The sequence below is a fragment of the Prinia subflava genome, chromosome 2 (genome assembly GCF_021018805.1).
Source record: "Prinia subflava isolate CZ2003 ecotype Zambia chromosome 2, Cam_Psub_1.2, whole genome shotgun sequence".
NCBI classification, from domain to species: Eukaryota; Metazoa; Chordata; class Aves; order Passeriformes; family Cisticolidae; genus Prinia; species Prinia subflava.
In genome coordinates, this window is record NC_086248.1 from 93,709,852 (window position 1) to 93,726,009 (window position 16,158).

At 40.4% G+C, this 16,158-nt stretch overlaps 1 protein-coding gene across 1 annotated transcript in view; it reads right to left on the minus strand.

Moving 5' to 3' along the window:
* The window catches only part of USH2A (usherin), a 372,599-nt gene extending 359,135 nt beyond the window's left edge, over positions 1–13,464 (minus strand). Inside the window, exons 1-3 of the mRNA XM_063391039.1 lie at positions 13,218–13,464; positions 12,048–12,728; positions 6,773–6,938 (exon numbers count right to left, since the gene is read on the minus strand). Coding sequence (XP_063247109.1) covers positions 6,773–6,938; positions 12,048–12,532 — 651 coding nt within the window. The 5' untranslated portion in view covers positions 12,533–12,728; positions 13,218–13,464. The remainder of the gene's footprint in view (positions 1–6,772; positions 6,939–12,047; positions 12,729–13,217) is intronic.
* Positions 13,465–16,158: the final 2,694 nt, after the last annotated feature.

The following is a 16,158-nucleotide window of genomic DNA, read 5'->3' on the forward strand; positions in this document are numbered from 1 at the left end:
AACAAACAAATGAACTCAAATGTAATCAAACAAAAAAACCCAGGAAAAAAAAAGCTCTTCTATTTGTGTGTATTCATGAAGTTTTTAGACTCACCAAAAAAAATTTCAAGTATCTTGCGAAAACATCTACTTAAAAACATGCACAACATAAAGAGGAAAAGACAATTGTTCAGTATTCATGATCCATCTTTACCATCAAAGATGCTGGAATCAGTTGCCTGTTTTCTGCTCACACACTGTGTGTGCCAAGAGCTACCTGCTGGAGGACCTCCTGCCCCATTGCAAATGGTGTGCTCTAAATGGGGATACTCCACTGTACAGCTTCAAGCTTGGTCTCCCCAAAAAGGACTCAAATTGAAGCATATGAAGATAGGACTGCTGAGTAAAACAAGACTCAAAATAGACAGAAGGCAAACCTGAATCAACAAGAACTCTTTCTGTACCCAAAAGTGACAATGTCGATGTACCCAGCAAATCTCCCCTTAGTGCAGTGTACCAACAGCTATAAACAAGTACAAGGGACACTTCCAAACTCTCAGAGTTTCTCCACACACAACTCAAGAGCACTCAAAAGTACCTGAGACCTGCAGGACAGTACAAGTTTTAAGACTGGGGGAAAAATGAGAAGACAAATAATTTTAATGGAGTGTTTTCATGATTAAAAATACATCTTAATTGGCTGCAAATTATTTTTGTATAAGGAAATAAACTGCTTGCAAAGCAAATTGAAGATTAATGGTTTTCAAATCTTGAAACTTTCCAGACAAATAAGGCATAGCTTCTGCAAAACATTCAATACTACTTCCTCTCAGCACTGGCCATACAAAGGTTTAATTCTGTTCCTACCATATATAATAGAGTCTGAGCAGATTTCAGTGATACTTGCAACTGAAATTACAAAAAACGTTTGCAATTTCCAGAAGATGGCATTGACAAAACCTGTATTTTAGGCATTCTCTGACATTAAAATCTTAGCCTAGGCAAAGTTCCTTGCCTTGTGTTCTGAGGCAGCTCTTAGACAGCAAATTTAATTTCTACAAATATATTCAAACTCATATTCAGGCAAGAAAAGAAGTAGCTTGAGAGACAATGTGAGTAGAATCAATCATCTGGGAAATACCCTGTTTTCTCAAGAAGCTGAAGTTACAACAGAGCTTTCAAATTTACACAGCATCCTAATACCCACACAACTGGAGAAGAGGCAAGAACCATAGCAGGACCTCTGGATGCAGGAAAAAACAACAAGATTTTACTCATATCAAAGAACACAGAGGCTGCATGTCCAGCAGCAGTACTTGAACGGCCTGCAACAGTAGCAGAATAGATGCTGAAGCAGCTCCATGCTCATTGTGTCTGTGAACAGTTCTTTAAACACACACTCAAATACATGACAGACTGTAACGTGTGTTTTACTTCTGCTGTCTGGCGGGAGCAGCTCACCAGCCATATGGACAGACTGCATCTTCACAAATATTTTCAACACACAATTGCAATTAACAGACAAGAAGCTCCCAAATGCAGAATTAATGCAAACTCTCCACTCCCTTCTTGGACCTGAAAAACTACCCTTAATAGATAGTAAGCAATGACTTCAAAGAGATCAAAGTGGTTTGTTAAATCAAAATGCTTTCTTGCTTTCTCATGTCCTTATAAAACTTACGGACCATACAGTTTAGAACACCCTGTATTTAGTAAGACATACACAGGGAGTGTATAGAATAAATGTTTGCCTCCCTGCTTTTAAGTCTCAGGTTCTTTGCTTATAAAATAAACTGTAAAGTATTCAAAAACTAGTGCAGAAATAAAAGGATTTCACAAATTGGAAAGGACAAGTTTTCTCTTGATAGTCAAACAGTTATGATGTAAAGCGGTCTCATTAAATCATAAGTACTTTAACCTTTTCTTGAAAGAACTGGAAGATTTAAAGATTTATAAAGAAATTTTGCCTAAACTAGGAAATGACTCATATTTGACATGTATTGAAATGATAATGCTGATTTCAATAGGCACTCTAAGAGCATTTTCCTCCCAGGAGAGTAATTCAGTCACGGTTACCTCTCTGCATTTAGATTTTAAACTTACTTTCCAAAGCTTTTAATGTGCTATAGTCTGCCAAAACATGGCAGAGTTACATAGATATGATCAGGCAAAATAAAGGCTAGCAAAAAGACTATTTTTATAATTGCAGACACTAAATATGAAACAAAAACATCAATCTGACATGTTCTCAAAGAATCTCCTGTTTCAGCAACCTCATCTGTATCTGCAGATTCATGTTTAAACTCCACTCGTCTTAATTGGTTAAATAAATTCTGAAGTATAAAAAGGAAACTGAAAGACCCTCAACACTGAAACTGAAAAAGAAAATACACAATGGTGCTGCTGTTAGTGAGTGGAATAAATCTGATATTGGTTTCACTTTGCAGAGATAATATGCTACACAATTGGCCTTAATTATGCTCAACTATTTTATTTCTTTAGAAATTAAGGTTTTAAGATGCCAATTTTTCTGAGGTTTCATTTCAGTGCATATCATATGCTTTTAAGTTAAGGCTATATATCTTTTGCTCCAGAGTGTACCTACCTTCAGAGTTTTTGCTAATATATACCTAAAAATATACAGTGAAAAGTACCATTAAATCAAGATCAAATACACAGAAGGACCCCAAAACTTTAAGAAGCCTGAAGGACTTGATCTTCACCAACTGAAAACAACTAGAATGGTAGAAAAATTTGTAGAGGAGTTTCAAGTTCACTACTTTGCATCTTGTAATAACAATTTTACTTCATGCCAGATCCCCTATCCTTTTAGGTCATGCCATTCTTCCTGCATGACATCTTACTGTTCCCCTTTTTGATTATGTCTGTTACCAGCTGTTATGACAGGTACACTCTTAATATTTCTGCCAAGATCACCAGTAAAAATAAAACACAAGGCTGGTCCAAAGACTAATGCTCAAATAATTCAATTGGTTTTGTGCCTGCCCCCTCCCCAGGATTATAAGCAAGTTCCTTTGAGCAGTATCCATTGCAACCCTTCCCATGAGCATTCCCTTTGACCCTACAAATTCTCATAGGTTGTCACATCAACCTGATAGAGGAAATCTGACACATTTACTTTGCCTGAAAAATCAGCTTTCTCATCAAAAAAAAAGCTAAGAGGTTAGACAGTGATGAGCTATCTATAGGAAATCCACGCTGCATTTTATCCCCTTTTTCATTTAGCTTCACATCTTTATCTGTTTCTTCCAAGATATTTTCTAAATCCTCATACCCACTGCATCAAGACATAGGTCTGCATTGCCTAGATCCTTTTTCCTTCCTTTTGGTGCATGCTTTGGCTGGGGTGGAGGTTGTAGGTGTAGGGTAACCAGTAGGGTGCCGTGTTTCAAATTTGGGGCTAAAACAGCAATGATAATACATTAGTATTTTACGTATTGCTGAAGACAGCTTGCCCAATTTCAAGCCCTTTTCTTTTCCTAGTTGAACTCCTCATCCCACCTCAGAAGTAAGCCAGGGTTTGGACCAAGAAACTGGGAACAGACACAGTTGGGACAAAAAGATATTCCTTATTCTATAGCCTCATGCGTAGCAGTAAAAACTAAGGTAGAAGAAGAAATGTGAAGAGATAGGATTTTACTTCCAAGGTGGTCTGCTGCTCAGAAACTGGCTGGGCAGTGGTCTGCTTGTGGGAGGTGGTGAGTGATTGCCTTTACATCATTTCCTCTCCTCCCAGTCCCTTTCCTTCATGAGTTTTTCTCACTTTTGCTATTTCTGTTGTCTCCCATGTTCCACTGGCAGGGTGAGGAGGGCTCAGGTGCTTGGCTGCTGGCTGCCATCAACATGACACCTTTCCTAAACCAGAAGCATTAGAGCTCCACCTCTGACTGGTGGCTTTGCATAGAATATCTCTTTGTCAAAGGATTATGTTCCCGTTCTTCCAGAATTTTTGGACAAAAACATCTGTTTGCATGAGCATATACACTTGCAAATTCATGTTTCTACTCTTTACGATCACTTTTGTTTCCATGCATTAGTTTCCATTACCCCAACTGGTTTTGCTCTGTGACTCCTGAAAATAAAACCAAGGTATTTATTCTGGGGATCTTACTCAAATCATCCCTTATCTCAAGCACACTTTCACTGTACTCATGTCTTGCCTTCTTACACAAAAAAAATTGTAAGAATTTTTTACCATATGACAGTCTAATTCATATCAACCACTCCACAGTTTTATTTCTATGCTACATAGTATTCTCTGTGAATCTGCTTCCCCATTCCCCAGTGCTCACACACTCTGCCTTCTCTGACTGTAGGGGTACTTATTCACACAGATAAGCCTGGGCAGTACATTTCCATATTTTTTTCCTTTAAGGGCAAAAGTTTCTCTTGATTCTATTACATTAATTTTTTAAAACCTCCAGGCTTTTTTTCCATTCAGTCCCCAGACTCCAAAGTTTACCTTGTTTCATTAAAAATAGTTGCATGTGTTTGTTCTCTTTGAAACCCAGAAGTGTACTTAGAGAACCAAAGAACTGCTTACTCTTCTTTTTCATCATTCATTTCTTCTTTTAACTGACTCTAGTTATGAATGCTCAACATTATTCTTGAGACCTACACCTCTGATAATGCCCTCATCACTTAACAAGGCTGGTATACCCAGACTTTCTGCTTCAGCAACTATTCGATGAGAAACCCTTCATGCAGAACACACAGGAATGTTTGGGCCCTGCCCTTGTTAGTAGAACTTAAATTTCCCAGCTATAAACTGGAAAGTAAGTCTCTGCAATGACACAGTTCTTAGTAGTAGTTCTCTCTAACAAATTACACATCTAAATACAAACCCGAGGATTTAAATTCCTAGATTACCTCAGTAGAATTAATTTACTATCCTTCTCTTCCCCTAGAATTATTTTATTCCAAAGAAATTATTTTCAGTTGGTGCTATCCTTTCTTCTTTCCTTCCCTCTTATCATTTAATTACTATTTGGTGCTATTCCACCATTTAGCTTTCATTTTTATCATTCCTGAATAGGCATGTGCTCTTACACCTGAATTCCAAACACACCTGCCATTCCACCATATTTTTTCTCTCTTTAAATTCAGTTTCACATTTGTAATCAATACTTCACACTCTGTGATGGTGTCTTTTGCCTAGCATCTGGGTGCATGAGGGACAGACACTTCCAGATGGAAGTTACTTTTGTGTATTTTTGTATGGTCTTGCTCATGTTGTCATTGTTCATTTATGGAAAAACATGCTTTTGGCCCCCCGCTGAAAACAAACAAACAAACAAACAAACAAACAAACCTTTGCCTAAAGTCTGATAGCCAGGCCAAGGGCTAAATGGATCAGGCTGCAGCCACTATCATTTCTAATGGCAAGTTGCATCCTACAACAGCACAAAGCACAGGAAGGTTCCACCCTGAGCTCAGAAACTTCAAAAAGGCATTAAGCCTGCAGTTTCTTTAAGGCTCTAGAAGCTATAATTTTTCACTCCTGCTAAGAATTGAAAGCTTTCTACAGAGAAACAAAGGACCAAATTCCACAGGGTGGTTCTCGTTCCTTTGTAATGCAGTTCAAGATGTGTGTGTGTATTTAACCAGCCCTTTCACTTTCACTTGGCTGTGCCAGGCTTTAGCAGTTTCTGGGGTACAAAATGCAACTGACAGCAGCAGCAGTAATATAGCACCCTTGGAGTGCTTGAAGTGTAAAGTTCATTAGTTCTACCTTAAGGTCACTCTTTTAATCCAACAGCCAAAACCTTATTCACACTACCATGCTGTTATCCTGGAAAAAAAGAAAACTGCAAAAAAATCAAGACGTCGGCTTAGATACTTCTTACAAGTGACAAGATCAGCACTAAAAATCCAAATCACAGTCAATACCTTTTAGCAAGTTTCAAGAAAGCAGCAAAAGTATTCTTGATTGTGCTGCAGACCAAATGAAATTTAATAGAACGGATAGAGGAAATGAAGGAAGGAAAAGATAAACATTTCAATACCTGATAATTGTGTTTTATAATTATTAGTTGAACTTGGCTCACAAACAGAATTTACTAGGGTGTCTGTTGGGAATTACAAGACATGCAAATAACTGAATTTTAATTTCTTCTGTGTTTGTTTACTGATTTTTGTACATACAGTTTAAATTTTAACAAACTCAATTTTGCTTTATCCTCAGTGGATATTTGTACACTTATTTAAAAGTTATGTAAACAGAAGACTTTTAGAACACAGGGATTGTGCTCTAACAATTCTGAGTCATATTCTTAAAATAAGAGGTAATAGCTCTGTAACTTACTAGCTTGACTGATCCTGCACAAACTCACCCATTTACTTATGTGCCATGTAACAAGTTTTTAAAATTAGATGGAACACAGCTCCATAAGGTAAGTACATTAGCATGTACAGATGAGAATGGCATTCCCTTCTAAAGGAAATAATCTGAGACCTGAAACTAATCGGTAATGTTAGATATAAGTATCTTAGAGATTAGTATATGCTTTTCTTCACCTCATATCCTCATGTTCTTAAAGGTGAGAATTTTCAGTTTTGTACAGCTTGCTTGTTTAGAAGAATGGGCACAGCATTTCTTTCCAGTGCTAAATTAGCAACTGCCTCAAAATGAGCTCCCAAATTAAGCTCCTTACCTACAACACTCAAGAGCTATCATTTACCCCAAATTTATTCTTTTATATTTATACAGTTACACCAGTCTCACACAAAAGTTGTATTTCAACAAATATTAAATGGTTTTTATTTTACTCACCTGCACACTAAGATGAATCCATTTCTTCACAAGAATTCTCCCCAGTGTCATTACTTTTATTGGTGGCTGCAAACCATTTACTGTGCGATAATAAAACATGGTCTCTTTCTCAGAGATTGTGAGTTTGAACACAGTCTGCCCATCAATAGCTTTTTCTATCACACACCTTTGGAAATAACCAAGAAAAACAACATAAGGTCAGAGGCACACACATATACACATTCTTGCCAAGGTGCTATCCTGTAAAGTGATGCTAACCAAAATGTATTAAAATAAACATTAAAAATACAGCTCTTGAGAAGATGCTCAGTGACAGTGAAAGTCACAGGATGTACTAAGTGTAAAAGAACTTTAGCAAAGATATTTTCTGTTTCAGTCTGTGAGGTTTTGGGGTTGTTTTGAGGCTTTGGTTGCATGTTTTTTGTGTTTTGCTCTGTTTCTTGAGTGCTTGCAACCCCAGCTCATTTGGGGGTGGAAGAGAGGTCCAGTTTGCCTCCTCTCTTGAAGGCTGCAGGACAGAAACCACAGTGACTGTGCAGGTTTCTGCCACACTTTCCATACAAAGCTGTGCAACTTAGTACATCCCGTGGAGGAACTTTAATTTTCCTAAATCTAACGAGATAAATGCAACATAACCACAGAAAGCAGTACAAATGACATGCTTTGGTAGTAAGTCTTCCATCTTTCCACCCAATAACACCAGCTTAGTCTACACTCTCCCCTTTGAAGTGTCTTTCTTGAACCTAAGAAACTAGAGCAAGGCAAGAAGGCTATCCAGACATTTATTAGGAATTTTTTCCCCACAAAAGTCACATCAATAGCAAATGTAACAATGTCATATAAGGTACAGAGAACACCATCCACAGCAACCTATTTTGCATTTCAAGCTGCTGAAATATTTTTGCCAATCCCATCACCATGATGTCAAGAGTCTTGAGAAAGCACAGGCTCCACATGCTTGCGTAACAACTACGTATTTTATTAAAGCAATCATAAATACAAGAAAAAATTATAAAGATCTACCCTTCCCATTTGAGCTGCTCAAGAAATACAGTTCTCAATGTACTGACCCATGAGAAGTCAAATATTTTAACAGCTACTCCAGACTAAATTAGTGCATTAAGTCACAAGAGGGAAGCATATAAAATTTGTATGATATTTTTATTTACTTACACATATTTCAGAGACAAAGAAAAATAAAACCAGAAAACCCCTATCTACTGATAAGTGTCTTCATCTACTCTCATTTATAAAAGAGAACTATCAAAAAAGGCTGTTCTTTGATACTGTCACTATTCACTAATTCACCTTTAAATCCAAGGGAAAAATTAATTCCTCCTGTTACTGTTCTAGCCTGTTGGAATGTTGTCAATGAAACACCTTGCAAAATGAAGACTTCTGTTTTCCTCACTAAAACCACATTTCTTAATAAATTGTCCACTGGTCTTTCCCATATTTTGTTTGCTTGTAAACATGCTAGTTTTGCTAGATAATAAATGTGAAGGAAGGCTCAGCTAAGTAGCAAAATATTTAGGAACTGGATTTACCCAGTTCCTGGATAAATAATAATTGGATAATCCAGGGTTTTGTTTATTTTACTTATCTAAAACAAACATCCCCACATTGTTTTTATCCCCAAAGGTGCCATGACTTTAAGAAGGGAAGCGACCTTGATGTACATCACTTTGAAAACTGGAAAGAACAAATGTGAATTGTGACTTACTAGTGAAAGGGGAAAATCAAGGGGGAGAAGAGAAGAGAGGGGAGGAAAAAGAAAAAAGGAAAAATCCAAACTAGTTCTAACACAGGTGAAATAGGAGGAGGCATTACTTCTGACTCTGAGCTTGATTTTCCATTCCAGCCATGATTACAGAGAGAAGCCACTATTCTTTGTGAAGGCTTCAGCTTCTGGTAACCTGCAGTCCCACAGAGCCAGTACCTGACTACATATATCTCAGTGGTGGGGTTGGAGGGAAAAAAGCCACTAACACAAATCCACTCAGTCAGCTTTCAAAGAGAAAAAGAGAACTGGAGCAAATGGGAACACCTGCACTGGTTCAAAATCAGATGCATGGTATCTTAAGGCAAATACCTCTTTTAGTCTAATTCCTAATGTAAAGCATCTGAACAGATAATAAGTAATACCATATGATTTTAGTCCCTTAAATAAAGTTTAAAAAAACCCTATGTGCTACCCACTTCACAATCAGGCTGTTCCTGCTGATCCTTTTGCTTGTAAAAGGTCTCAGCTCATTTCTTGCCATCACCAATATCCTCTGGGCATCTGAACTTGCTCCAGTTCACACTGCATTGATATAAGCTGCCTGTAATGGTTACTCACATATGCAAAGCTTGTACCCATATCTTTATCCTACTCCACTGTGAAGGGCTATCAGCATATACAATTTTCTATATTGTGCTAATGCTTACATATAGGCTACATTCAGGCTTACTGAAGGCAATTATATTAACTGATGAGTACATGCACCAAGGGAGGAAGCATGAGGCAAGGATGGAGCTCAGGGGCAAGAACTCTGCTCACTTACTGCCTAAAGGAAAAGAAAATTTAAAGACTGGAGTACAAATGTCAATGCTTTCTCACTCTTGCTTTTCTTCAATATTTCCAATATGCAGTGACTTAAAAGCATGCCTACAAATATCTCTACTAAACATCTTAGAAGAACATCAGGGCTTTGAATAATTCTGTAGCATGACCTGACTCTCCTCTCTGTGTCAAAGTGTATTGTCTCCCAGATTCACATAAGACAACTTGTTGTATGAAACTGATGAAGAAAATTCTTGGTGTCTCTGCTTATGTGCAATCTTTAAAGTGCCTTCAGACTTGGATCCTCACATCACTGTCTCATTTCAGCCAGCACAGTAACTTCTAACAAAAATCCTGCTATTCTCTTACATGGGTACATGCCTATCCGAATGTCACAGGATGTAACAGGATACTGGGCAGCAACACTCCTGGCTTCTTTTCTAAGCACACACTCTCACAGGCAGACCATATAAAATTCAGCACAAAAACACATCAGTATGGCATGTCCAAAACACAGGGGTCTGCTCTGCTTCATGTTAGAGCAAGTAAAAAAAATCCACCTTGTTAAACTTTCAGTCATTCTACTGGCAAAATGAGGGGCTTTGGTGGGAGCACAAAGACTTTGTTAGAATGCATCCCAGTTCTGTGAGGTTCCTCTGCTGTGATAATGGGGTTTAAAAGGTCTCACAAATGACATGTAACAGGGACAATTCCCCATCAGGGACTGAAAAATGTAGGACAGCCAGTAAGCCAAACTTCATCTGACTTCAACCTGAAGGACTCACTAAAACAATATCATAAAAGGGAAAGCATCTTAGTCTGCTGGTAAATTACTTCTCTTTCGTAAGATGCCTTGAGTCAAGCTTCAATGACTGAATGTGCAACAACTGCTCCACCAGAACTGGAGCTCAGTATTCCTTTTATGAAAGAAGAAAAATTAACACAATTCTTTCTGTGCCAGTGAAACAAAAGCACCTGGACAGTGGCATATCATCCTGACAACTGGAATAACGGCTGTCCATCTTCAGTTTTCAGGATCGGGCTTTACCATTGTCTTTACTACATGCTGAATAGCAGCAAATCTCACAAGGCATAAGAATGAAGTGATCTATTGCAAAAATTGAATAAAAACATTTAAATTTTAAAGTGAGCCATAAAACCCACTGAACAGGAATATGTACACTCTGTAGTTATTAACATAGCAGCAATTGGAAGCTAATCTTTTACACTAGTCCATGGCTTATCAGTCATCAGTAGAGTCTGGTTTCTTCACAGCACTTAATCATTTGAAACTAAGGACATAACATTTCATTGTTTTAGGCTCCATGCATCAAAGCCTATCCCATTGACAAAAGACTTCACAGATCTCACTCAACATGTTGCTGCAATAGCTTGCTTGGAAATTAGCAAGATGCTTCTGCTTCAAGTTAGGCCCTGCTGAAGGAGACTCTGATGTGCCCGTGTGTGTGGACAGGAATTCATGGCATGGGAACACACCAGAAATGGACTCTGATGTTCAAGATTCAGCCATTATATAGAAAACCACAGGCCAAGGCTCCAGAGAGGCCTTTACATATACTCCCAGCTGAAATGATTTAACTTCAACTCAAAAGTCCCTTTTGCTCTGCAAACATCCTTTATTTTCCACTCCATAACCACAAACTCTACAGTTAGGTCAAGCTTTTAAGGTAATTATCACTGCACAAAACATACTATAATTTTACATTATGATTTTAGATATTTCTGGGGTTTTGATGATTTTGCTACCTTTCAACAAGTGCCTGTTTCACATCAGCATGCAAAATAAGTATGAAGAATACCTCAGCAAAGCAGATCGCTAGCTGCCTTTTAAGAACAAGTTACCAACACAAACATAAAATCATTTGTGGCAGGTAGTCTGAAGGAACAAACTATACTCTTTGTGTGCTGTATTTTAAAGAGATCTGCACAATGAAGGTAAGAAGGAGCAGGAGGCTCTGCATTTTGTGATAGATGACAGAACTTTTTTTGCAGGATCTGGGACGCATTTTTCAAAAAGCAGGTTTTTCATTGTAGTAAGGCCCAGTCAAGCTGAAAGGTCACTTCTAACAGCAGTATTTCCTGAAAATGCAACATGTAGGCAAATAGGAGAGGGAGCATGCTTAGCCATCTCTATTTTGTGAGCACCTAGTAAAATTTCACTAGCAGTTTCAATAGTGGAATGGTTTGTGAAAGTAGCAACACAATCTGCCAGTCGGGCAACATTCCCCAGATCTTCTAGGAACACGATGACCTCTCTTTCATATATACACAAAATATACATTTTGGTGGCTTTCCTTGTTTGTTTTTAAGACAAACTTGTGTTGGAGAAGCCCTAACATCTTAGATTTTTTTTTCCAATCACGAAAGCAGCAGCAGCACAACCCTATGACAACATAATTTTCTAGCAGCTTTTAGAAGGAATGTCATTTGGAAACATAAATTTCTCTTTTTGAGAAAAGATATGCACACTATGTAAGAATAGTTCTGAACACTGAAAGCCATTGGACTATCATCTGAGTCCATGCCACTGAAACTGAAGCTGTTGGTCTTGACATCTGGGAAGACCCCAACCTAAATAAGGCTCTATAAACGTCACAGTTTCCCACCACACCTTTTAAAAGTTTAAAGAGCTTGCTAATAATGACCGTGACTACAACGATCAATTTTTTTAAGAGCACCAGGAAAGTAAACACCTCCAATACTACTTACATTACACCTTCTTGCTCAGGTTTCAACCATACAGTTAACGTAAATGAAGCTCCGAGCCTTGGAGGACGGGGAGTAGAGAAGCAATCCTTGTGATTGTGAAAAATAAAACTGGAAACATTGCTGGAGGACCCTGGATGCAAGTCCCTCTTCTCCTCTGTGATACAGACACCAAGGCCTTCTGAAAGGAGCTGTTTGTAGGACGAAGGCGACGACCTATATGGACATTCCTGAACACAAAACCTCTGAGTGCAGGATATAATACTTTGAACAGCTACTGAGCTATGACAAAAAGTACTTCGGTCTGGCAGCCCACAAGTGGCTTGAGTTGGCACGATTGACACGTTCTTGAAAGCTCCCACGTTTTCAAGCCTAGGGAAATGTCCCTGAGAGCTGACCAACACAAAGGAATCATAATAAGTTAAGAATAATGTTTCAATAGCATGAAACAAGAAACGACATCTCAAGGAAAGAGCCCGGCAATTCATGTTTACAAAAAAGCTCCTCCTGATTAAAGCAAACGTAAATAAATAATGATGTCCATGTCGGTAGCAATGTCCTCAGGTGCTGTGCTTTAAGAGTTTACGTAGCGTTTCATCCTCAAAAGCCCCATGCAGGGACTCAGTCGCAAGGGACATCTACGTCTTCTGGCCAGTGAAACGCACATGGGCGACAGTCGGGAATCTGCAAACCACAGGAAACAGACACAGTCCGTAGGAGGAACCTGCTCTTTTGCACCAACAGAGGTGATGCCCGCCTAGGGATTTCAAGGGTTTGAATTCTTTGTCCAGATTCCAGGCAGCAGGCCCACCTGCACACCTTTGCCTGCTCGGGCAGAGACATTTCTCCGAGCCCAGGCCATGGGATTAGGGCGGCTCAAGGGCACGCTGGCTCATGGCCGAGCGGAGTTTATCCCGGATCTGTCGCGTCACCTGGCTTTGTGTGTCACAGTAAGGAATTCGGGACACGGCAGCAAACCGGGCCATGCACCCTGGGCCTCTGAAAGTCTCTGCTGGGGGTTTCGGGCGGGTTGGTCGGCCCTCACGCCTGCAGCCCCCCGGCGCTTACCTCAGCCTGGCACCGCTCGCTGGCAGCTGCCATCCCACCGCGCTATTCCCGAGGGACGCCCCCGTTCCCCGGGAGCGCTGTTCCTACCGTCCCCTCGCGCCTTACCCCGCCGCCCACCTCACGCCGGCTGCTCCTCTCAGCGCTCGGCAAAGCTGATTAAAACCACGTTCCCCATCTGTCCCGTGTGGAGCTTTTTCTGACAGCGAGCGCCAGCGCCGGGGCAGCGCTGGAAGGGCTGCAGGAGCGCTCTGGCCCGGCCGGGAGCGGCGGCAGCCAGCGGGGCCAGCGCAGCCCGGCGCTCCCCGCGGCGACGCCGCCGTCGCCCGGCAACGCCGCGGCCTTCCCCGCCCCCGGGCCCGCCGGAGGCTCGGCCGCAGCGCCGCGCCCGGCGGGCCCCGGGACACGGCCCCGCCGCCCGGGCCCTGCCCGCAGCACGGCCCTGCAGCCCGGGAGCGTCCTCGGGCCCGCTTCCCCCGCTCGCCGTCTCTCCCCTTGCAAACGAGCGGCAAAGGTGGCGGTGAGCCGAGCGTGAGCTGCGGCGGGTTGTTTACGAGTGGTTCCAGACAGAGGAGCATCGATTAATACGCCCCTTGAGGATACAGGGAGCATCTCTAAATTTTAGTTTTGTTATGGAGGTTGCACGAGCTGCAGCCTCGCTGGTATCTTTCCCTACGGTTTGGTTGCTATTGCCTCCAGTAACTTGTCACCTTAGCACATTTGGACTTTCACTGGCTGCGTAGTGACAAAATTCTTTGGCAACATATACAGCTGCCAAGAAACCATCCTGTCATAACTCTTGATGCATTTTAACAAGCCCTTCATCCCATATCAAACAAGCTCCTTGACCATTCCTGGAACATCTCTGCTTTAGTACAGATCTTTTTCCTAAGGTCATAAAAGATAAATAGTAATTCCTGCTGAAGTGTTATCAGTCATTTTGCAGTGTTTTCATGTTCTGGTAGTCATTCAGCATCACAGCTCTGTTGTCAGAATTACATGCCCTAAAGTATTCAAATGTAAAGAACTTTGTTTACCACAGAAGGGCTGGGGGGAAAACATTTGTCTGAGGCGCAGTGCAAGCACTCAGCCCATAGAGCATTCCTGGATAAATACAGTCAGACCACGTGCTATCACAGTACCGCCGACAGTGCGACAGCCAGAGCTTCTGCACATCAAGAACAAACCAGGTCTTGCGGAACACGCAGGAGAGAGGACAGAAAATGTGGTAACAAAAGCCTAGATATTAGCTACCATCTCAGAACACCAAAGAATGGGAACAGCTATGAACATGGAACATGCACTTGACGAAGGCAGGAGCTTACCAAGTGGCCAAAGACACCTACCTGACCAGCTTGTATTTCTTGGCATTTGTGAAATACCAAAAATGAAAGAAAGAAATAAGTAAAATCAAGTTTTGCTTGCTACCATCCCTTTCTAGCAGCCAGGAGGCTTGCTCCAAGAATCCTTGCAGGTCTAACAGATGTCTGAAAGTCAGGCTATGTTCCCTACAAAATGCACTTTCTGTTAAATTCTGCTAATACTTGAAGGTCTTACCACCTCCCAGACAGACTATGGCATCTTTCATTAGTGCTCAGTTTGGGAAAGTGGCCCTGACTCATATGACCCTCTATTCCCCAAAATAACAAGCAGAAATGGCAAATTTTTCCTTTGCATATTTCATCGAAATACATGAGACAGCAGTACAAACCTTGCAAAACCACATTGCAGGCCAACAATTGCCCAGGTCAAGGATCACTACATTGTTGTTTATAATCAATAAACTACCTGCAGGAGGTTAAAGGATGAGAAAGCATCCAAGCCTTTACAACCAAGAACAGTCATGCAATGTAAACTGTACCACAAACAAAAATAAAACCTGAGAGTGATTTTGAGGGAAATGCAGACTCTATTCAGAGGAGTGTTTTGAAGGCTGTTTAATGTACATTTATGAAAACAGGGAATCCTACCAGGCAAAAAAGCGGTATGCTATTATTATTATGCAATGAATTCCCATGAAGAATACATTATGCCTATTTAACAGAATTAAGATTGTGGAACAAGGAAAGTGACATAATTTGAGTGCTTCAAGCTTTTAGTTACAACTAAAGTTACAACTAGTTCATTTCATCAGGAAAGAAAGCCTTCATTAGCCCCAGGGGTGCCTTAAGCAACCCTGAATGTCATTGGAGAATCTGACCTGCACCAGAAAGTTGTGACATAACTGGCCACCCGATCCTAATGATTCAACACCCTACCCACAGCAGACAGCATTATCCAAAAAAACCCTTCCCATGGCAGGTGTTTTCTTAACCCACAGATAGCAGAGAGTCTCAGGACACACAGAGGTCAGGGCAGGTTGCTGAGGAAAAGAAACCATAAAGCCTGGTTTGCTGTGCAGCAGCCTGTGCCTTGACTAGAAAATTTGAAAACCACGTGTCTAAAGTTTGAATGCTCTGAAGCAAACTTTTATATGAGAAGTCGTCTTCCTAAAATCAAATATAAGCGCTCAAACCTACCTACTTGCACATGCTCAGTGGAACATCTTATTAAAAATGGTAAAACCACAGGGGCTAATTAAGTTTGCATAAAAGGGAAGCTTAACGCAATTGCCAAATTTCAGTGTGTTTAACTTTGTAACAATGATGCTCTGGTAGGATGAAAAAGTAAGAGAACGAAGGGAATACAGCAATACCCTTACTCAAAACTGCAATTATATAAAGCTAGTGGGCACAAAGAGTGCAAAATTGCATGTCTTTTATACAATGCAATGACAATTTAAAATTTAAAATAATTTCCTAGAATCATAATTCTTGGGATGACAGAGGTAGAATTTCAGGTAATCCATTTCTCTCATAAAATATCATCAGTGTTCTGCACCTTCACAATTGCTTTTAAGTATTTTCAGTAGTGGTGGGAAAAGTCTTGACACCTAACTGGTTCATTGATTTTGCCTTGTCATCTGATAATAAAGAGTTCTGAAAAAATGCAGAATTTTGCAGTGTATTGTAAGCTTGCTTTTGTATCATGTTCTGCAAACCCCTGAAAA